Here is a 7,817-nt window from a genome sequence, read left to right on the forward strand (position 1 = left end):
CTCCGCGTACCGCGACGCGATCGCGCGCAAAAAAGATACGAAATCGAAAAACCTTACTAATTAGTAACTATCTCTTCCTGCGATTCCTGATAGCCACACCGCGAGTGCAAGCAGAAAAACCTTATTTATCGATTATAGTACCGAGGCTAGATTTATATATACATACATACATAAATAGGCAAGGATAGTGTGTATGCAAGCTAGGGAGCGAGAGAATAGTGAAAAGAAAAGAAAACCCCCTCAAATGGGGAAAAGCATGGGACCAGCAGAGTTTCCCGTATTAAAGTGGCAACTGTAAAGCGACACTCCTAGTAGGTTCCGATAGAAGAACATAGACCGAATGAATGGAAAAGAAAGAGTTGGAAAAGTAGCGTGCTTTTGGAGTATGCTAAGGAGAAACGATAAAATACACACTTGAATTAAAGGAGAAAGAAAAAAAACAAACCCAGGCACATATGCTGTGAAACATACTAAAGATAATGAACAAATTTAGCAACCCTCCCTTTGAGCGCCGTCGTCCTTTGACGATTCGTGTGTGGCAGACAGGGGTAAAAGAATAAAAGCGAACATGATGAATGACGAATTTGTACAAAAATACAGTTTAAAAAACAGGACACAGGTAAGTTGGGAAAGATTTGTAAGTCGGAAAAACCGACTAAAACTAAAAAAGAAAACACAAACAAATACGACAACAAGTTGTGCCTGTTTCAAAGAAACTCGTAACACGTGCAAGAAAACCAATGAAGCGAGAAAAGCGAAGAAACAAACATAAAAGAACCAATAAACGAGAAAAGGAGAATACTATGACGAACTACACAGTTCACGGAACGTGAAGAAACATAGAAGAGAGTTTAGAGTTGAGATTATAACTTGAAGAATGGAAGGACACAGTGTTCTAACAGACATACAAACTAAACAACACACAACCAACTAAACCAAACTCAATGAGCTTAGTGTAAACAAGTGAAACAAGAGATCACAAGAACCAGTTGTCTGTGTCTATGTCTCTGTCTCTCTGTGTGCGTGTGTGTGATTCTGTGTTTGTATGATTGTATTGTAAGATTGTATGATAAAAAACACGATCATGCGCCAAGACACAAGGAAGGAAGTGAACAATGTGCGCTGTATTTGCAAACCAAAAACAAAACCAAAATCAATGTTCCTTTGATGTGCAAAACCAAAAATCCCCTTTTTTGTGACGTACTGTGGAGTTTGAATCATTCTCGCAGCAAATTTAGCCGCCAGCCGCCTGCTTCGATCGAAAGCATGGTGCGGTCCAAATGAAGAGTGTGTTGTAAAAACAAACCCCAAAAACACTGAAAATAACGTAAAAGAGTAAAAAAACAAAAACAAATCCCTCCTCCCCTTGTTAGGTGTACAGGATGTTTAAGTGATATACGTTACGAGGTTTTGTACGAGGACACCGGTACACAATCCAATACAATACAACAAAACACTCTAAGTGTTGCTTTTCCCTTCCTTCGGTAGGATAAATGCCATTTACAACAAATTCTACTCTCGACACTGGATTCAAACAATTCGAGACGAACACGATATAAGGAAGAGTGTACGTGGGTGTACGTTTGTGTGTGGATGTGTGTGCATGTGTGGGTGTGTATATGTGAAGGATAAGAATGAACAGAAGAAGAAAAAATTTGGTACCTTGTAATATGAAAAAAAATGGCGTCAATCCCCGGCTGCGATTACGTGAGACTACGTATAGTTTATGCCAACAACTAAGTTGATCATTTGTATTTGTTGAAAAAGATGCTATACTAAAATCGTTATAGATTTCATCGACGATCAATCCTTCCGGGACGTTCCCTCGGACCTAGATCAGTCTGTATGGTGGGGTCCTTTGAACGAAGAAAGGACGACGACGACGATTTGTTTCTGTTGCAATGTTTGCCAAGGGAAAGGGGCACTTATGAGACAAGTTGTAGGAGTAGAATGTATTTTTTTTATATATATGTTACCAAACTGTTACCCATATCGTTAGAGAAGAGGCAGGAATGTTGTATTGTATTAGTTTCCGATCCGCCGTATAACACATGCCCACGGAATCCTTTTCCCATTTTGCTCTCTCGCTGTATTGGCGGTATATATGCATGTCTATAGCCGTGTGTACCCATCACCGAACGAAAGGGGGAAAAGAACCGGGTGGAACTAACCTTGTATAAGACGACGCTGAAGGGTGATGGCGAAGCAGCTGCACTGAAACGAGAAAGAAGGGAAGGAAGGAAGACACAAATAAATAAATATATTAGATGTACAACAAAAAAAAAAGAAACATGCGTATTGACGACAATACCGAGAATTCAAATCCGAAAGAGTGCGAATACTTCTTGAAAATCCCATTAACCAAAAACCTGTTTACTTGTTTGATGTGGAGAAGAATTCGGCAAATAATGGCCCGGTACGATCGTGTTTGAACTTGGGGGCTAGCGAATACGTTCAAGTGTGTGAAGCACACCAACGTCAACTTGGATCGAGTGAGACAATATGCTTGGTTGTAGTATGCTTTCATGAGTCAGAGAAATCAGTGCGAAAGTTACCGCTGCGCGTAGCTGCCTCACGATGGATATTGTCGTTCTGGTGGCGTTGAAAATATGTTTCATCCTCTTCCTGATCGGTGGCTACTATATAGCGCGCTTTATCAAGCAGCGGCGTATGGGTAAGTGCAAAATGCGTTGCTAAGGATAAGGATGCGTTTGATACGAAGTATGATTGGGTGTATTCTGAGCGTGTTATTATTTGCAGCACCGGTAATAGTGACGCAGGAAATTCCGGGACAAGGATATTCTCCGCCCGTTGCAGTACACGTACCGGATGCACAGCAGTACAATCATTGGGGTTTTGCGCAACTCTCGGCGAACCCTACAATTCCTCCTCCAGTTAGTTCGAATGACAAAAAAGAGCCTGTTAAAAACTGACCATACCCCTCTAAACAGAGAGGGAAACATGGGGGGATGCAATATGAATAAAATTAATCAAAAGTATGGTAATATGTAAATATGTGAATTCCTTAAAGCAATTCCATAAAACATTTGGTTTGTTTACTTTTTTCTTGGATGTGCACCAAAACAAAAGAAACGACGATTCCCAAGTAGCCTGTGTCGACCAAGGTGTGAATATACGTAGAGACGTTTCGCATTCAAAACGCTCAGAAAATCTGTTGCAATTTGACTGCAATGCTAGTTTTGTTCTGAGAGACATTTGTTGCACATTTAAATTTGCTGGATTTCGATTTCGACAACCTCTTAAACGTAATAAAAGGAAAAATTTTAAAACGCCGAACTAGTTATACGGTGCATAAACGTCAAATAGCAAAATGGCCAAACTGTCAACCATCAGCTTGTAACCATACCCGAAACTAACGATGATTCATAGCGTTGCAGCTTCTCCTTTTCGTAAAGATCACGTTTGATGCGCACAAAGCCGCGATCACCTCGTAAAGTTGTTTTGCCTTGAAATTAGCTATCGGCAAAAGGAGTGTGTTGGTTTTTTTTTCATTTTTTCCGCACATAATTTAGATAACGATGATTGATCTTATCATAATAACCATTTTCATTATATTTGGGTTCTGCATTTACGGTTGCATCAAATGTTGCTGTTGCAAGAATGATCGTCCGGTGATAGTGAGTAAGTATCGCATATTGTGGTGTGGGAACCCCCTTGTGGCTTATCTGATCCGTGGTCTGATTTACATTTGTAGCACACACAACAATAAGCAGCCCCGAAAAGCCTCGCGATCAACCGCAATCTATAACTATTGTACCGCCACCCGGTGCTTACATTCTTCGTCATCCGACTGGTACTGTGACGTACCCGGTATACCCAACTCCGTACATGATGCAACAGCCACACGAGCAGAACATGCAGCAGCAGCAGCAGTTCTCGGATCAAAAGTCCTCGATGTCACCACCGCAAGCGAACACTCTCCAATTTCCGGAACTTCCTCCGCAAATGTACTATCCGGTTCCGCCAAATGGTTCTGGAGCGATGATGAATCCACCCAGCTACAATCAAGTGGTTTGTGACACTAAACCAGTACAGGCTCCTTACAAGGGTTAAACGACGATGGCCATACATACAATGAATCTTAATGTTAAGGAACAAACGGTGAAACACAAAACAGCGGAAACGCTTTAGGAAAGGAATGTTTCCTAGTGCCATCGTAGGCAAGCGTTTACCGCATTTTTTACCGCATCTATTAGACTGTATCGCGTAAGTTTATGTACCATATCAAGTCAGTGGTCTTATGTTGTGGCAATGTGAGAAAAATGTACTGAATTTGTCTAGCAACAAGTGCCCAAACCGATCAACTCGATCGTCGAAAATCGAGTATAGTGGGACGCCGTTTAGGGCCTTGGCAACGCCCATCTTATGCGATTTTTTCGGATGCTGCTGTCAAAAGCCATATCGGCTTATATTGTGATTATTTGGATGATTTTCATATTTTATCATTCATTCTAAAAAAAAGAAAATAATATGAATTTCGTCCGATGAAATCGCATCGGATCAGCGTTGCCAACATCTTTATCCACACAAGCCACTACATTAGACCATTGACGAAGCTTTTGCTCCCAGTATTCGTGCATTTAGTTGTTATTGCATCGCACTTATGGAGTAAAATACTCTCGTATTTTCTTATCGATTTTTGAATTCCTACATATATTCAACTTTACCGGAATTTACCGAGTTCTTAATATACTTTTTTGCATTACTTCATATTCACATCGATTACATATTTCATCTTTTGGTATCTTGAAAGGCATATCCGAAAAACAAGAATTTTGCGATTCTCAGCTAAAATATAGTAAATGTTGGTGTAAGTTTGCTTGAAATGATTCGTAAAATCTCGATCGAAAGATATCTCCGTACCCGCGTATCTCGGAGCTTGCCTGTAGTTTATGATCATGAACCTCAATAAATCTGGCCACCTGGTGTAACAAAAAAAAAAGAACGATAATTCCCAAGTGGCGGACTTGGGATCGACTGAGGTAAATAGAGATACCCTCCTTTCCCATCCAAATACTCGGAAAACCTGTTCTAGAATGGCAAATATCACTTTGGTGTTTTTGAGAAGAGCTTTGTGATGCATTTTAAGTTGCTTTTTTCGGTTATTACAACCTCTTGCTATTAAAAATTAAGAATCGTAACACCAACCATTTCGAAGCTGGTGGAACACAACTGTCAAACAGTAAAATGTCAAACTGTCAACTGTCAGGGTGTAACCGCGCTTAGCGAACAGCAAAACAAAAGGTGATTCATATCGGTTGCTTTCCTCCTCTTCACGGAAAGTTTGCTCGCTGTAAAAAATACCGCGATCGAATCGTAAAGTTAGTTAACCTTGAAAGTAGCTACCGCCAAAGAGCAGTGTTGTTTGCGAAGCGTTTCCGTTTGTAGCGAGATTAAAATTTAGTTAGCGATGGATATGATTGCTGTAGTTGGCAGTGCCATGATAGTGGGCTTCATTGTTTACTGGTGTATCAGGTGTTGCTGTACGAGGAGCAACAGTGGTGCGGTGTTAGCGAGTAAGTTGCGTAGAGATGATGCTATTTCTTTTCGAGAATTGGCCGGCGTCTTATCCGCTTTTGTTTGATTTCCATTTGTAGCACCCATCACAATAACCTCGGAAGTGCATCGCGTTGCACCACCGGGAACTACACAAACCGTACCACCACCACCACCCGGTGCTATCATTAAAGGTCATCCGACCGGGACGGCGGCGTATCCGGCAATGCCGACTGCGTACCCAACGTCTTCCCCGGCACCGTACCCTGCCCAGCCGTACATGCAGCACTATCCGTACCAAACGTCCGCCGCCCCAACGTCGATGCCACCACCGCAGCCGAACACTGCCGCCTCCGTCCAATTTCCGGCCCTTCCTTCGCAGATGCAGATTCCGATTCTACCATCGGCCTCGGCTCCTCCCGCTGGTGCTGCCGGATCCGCAGCGATGATGAATCCTCCCAGCTACGACCAAGTGGTTAACAACTCGTACCCAGTGCAGGCACCTTACAATCCCGACTTCAAGGGTTAAACGACGATGGCCGTACGGGCCCCAGGAGAGGAGACTTAAAGTTCAGGAACAAACGGTGAACCACAGTGAACCACACGCTGGAGGCGGTTTAGGAAAGAAATCTTTCCTAGTGCCATCCTAGACGAGCAACTAGCGTAATTGTCGCCGTGTTAATCTATTAGACTGTACCGCGTAAGTTTATTTACCGTTAAGCAGTTGCTTCCAGTAAGCGTGCATTAAGATGTTATTGCATCGGGTTCCGTGTTCGTGTCATGGAGTGAAATACTCGTATATTATTTATCGATTTATGAATTTGAAGATTTATTCAACGTTACATCGTATTTCCCAGAGGGCGATATGAGCGAGACCAGATATATGTGAAAAGCTATGGAATTTTATGGGAACTAATACAGTTTATCGAATATTATATTGTTTTGTGCAGTTTGCTGTGTTCACACCATTTTGCTAGAGCAAATCCGAAAAGAACACCCACCAAGAAAAAACAGAAAGAATCCCACTATTCGCATGTTTCGGCGCTACGGCGGCTGCATCACAGTAATCGGAGACATCTTCGGAGATCGCAAATCGAGATACAAAAAATTGGCTTTCGTTGCCATGGATACCACGTGACGAGAGGTTTAGCCAGCGGAAAGAAAGTCAACAATTTCATGATGTCCGTTTAGTCGCAAAAGTTTACCTGTTATTTTCGCATTTCCGGTGAAAAGTGTGTTTCAAATAAGATTTAATCTAAAATTGTGAAACACGACTTAACACATTCGAAGCACACCGAGATCCAAGGTAATATAGAAGGACTCTTCTGTCTACATTTCAACATCAAACAGGAAGATAACATACAAAGCGCGAAATTTGACATCCGGGTCAATCGATCTATAACCGGTCCCATGTCTCGTATCGCAGTCGTAAAGAAGGTATCGAAATCGACGAAAGGGGAATTTAAAATATGTGTGACGCATGGGTACGACTGAAATACGTAGCAGTATTGCAATGGATTAATGATCAATGCGAAGAAATGTTCATATTCTTGTCGGTCGAGGACTGAAGCCCATAGTCGTGATGTGGCCTGCATGGATACATCTGGAAATACACTCTGGACATATTGAACGAATACCGGTGGACACGATCGTTCCCGGGAACGTTCGCCGTAGTGCTCATTTTTATTCATTTGTGCTATATCAAAATGTAGTAAATTGTCTTTGTTTTGTAATACGCATTCTAGGGATACATTCCTGTCCACTCATGAAAATGGACGGGAACGAACGAGTTTGCCGGTTCGGATGATTGTTTGTTCGTTGTTTGGCGTTGTGTTTGTTTATTCGGCTCGATTGGTTTGTGAACCATGTTTGGTTGACGTATTTTTGACCTTCCCTAACGCGTACATAAATATTTACTATCGCATTCGTTATCAGCTTCAAAAGTTTTTTAGGTTCGCATTCATAAAGGTCCTGGTTTGTGCTATTTTAGGATTCGAAAAATGTGTTACCTGTATGTGAGGCCGTCTCCTTTGCTATTTGTTTAGGATCTTGGACATCTTGGAACTGTTAGCCATTCTCGCTGTGTTTGTTAAAGCATATCAACTTGAAACAAGGCTAATACGTTATGAGCAAATTATTTCGTTTTAAAGCTGAAAATATGCGTTAAATGTTATCTCTTAAATTTCAACTGTTTCACCGTTTCTCTACAGCAAATATTAACCAAAAGCTTGCGGTGGCTAGGTGCAAGGACAGCCATGTACTTTTGGGCAATATTATCCATCTGTCCATCTGGCAAGAAT

General features: G+C 41.7%; 2 protein-coding genes across 2 annotated transcripts; both read left to right on the plus strand.

Moving 5' to 3' along the window:
• The first annotated feature begins 3,384 nt into the window (after positions 1–3,384).
• On the plus strand, positions 3,385–4,733 carry LOC121592447. Its single transcript, XM_041913885.1, has 2 exons — positions 3,385–3,642; positions 3,716–4,733. Exons 1-2 carry the CDS (start codon positions 3,540–3,542, stop codon positions 4,072–4,074), a joined length of 462 nt encoding a protein of 153 aa, XP_041769819.1. The 5' UTR covers positions 3,385–3,539; the 3' UTR covers positions 4,075–4,733.
• A 481-nt stretch (positions 4,734–5,214) lies between these two features.
• Positions 5,215–6,452, plus strand: LOC121592446 (protein shisa-5-like). Its single transcript, XM_041913884.1, has 2 exons — positions 5,215–5,537; positions 5,619–6,452. Exons 1-2 carry the CDS (start codon positions 5,432–5,434, stop codon positions 6,044–6,046), a joined length of 534 nt encoding a protein of 177 aa, XP_041769818.1. The 5' UTR covers positions 5,215–5,431; the 3' UTR covers positions 6,047–6,452.
• The last annotated feature ends 1,365 nt before the right edge of the window (positions 6,453–7,817 follow it).

Source organism: Anopheles merus, chromosome 2L, assembly GCF_017562075.2.
Source record: "Anopheles merus strain MAF chromosome 2L, AmerM5.1, whole genome shotgun sequence".
NCBI lineage: Eukaryota > Metazoa > Arthropoda > Insecta > Diptera > Culicidae > Anopheles > Anopheles merus.

Excerpts from the sequence above, each read along its gene's own strand:
- LOC121592447 (XM_041913885.1), top strand. The coding sequence starts at position 3,540 with ATGATTGATCTTATCATAATAACCATTTTCATTATATTTGGGTTCTGC. Across the intron at positions 3,643-3,715 it reads TGATCGTCCGGTGATAGTGA|CACACACAACAATAAGCAGC; the intron begins GTAAGTATCGCA and ends TTACATTTGTAG.
- LOC121592446 (XM_041913884.1), top strand. The coding sequence starts at position 5,432 with ATGGATATGATTGCTGTAGTTGGCAGTGCCATGATAGTGGGCTTCATT. Across the intron at positions 5,538-5,618 it reads CAGTGGTGCGGTGTTAGCGA|CACCCATCACAATAACCTCG; the intron begins GTAAGTTGCGTA and ends TTCCATTTGTAG.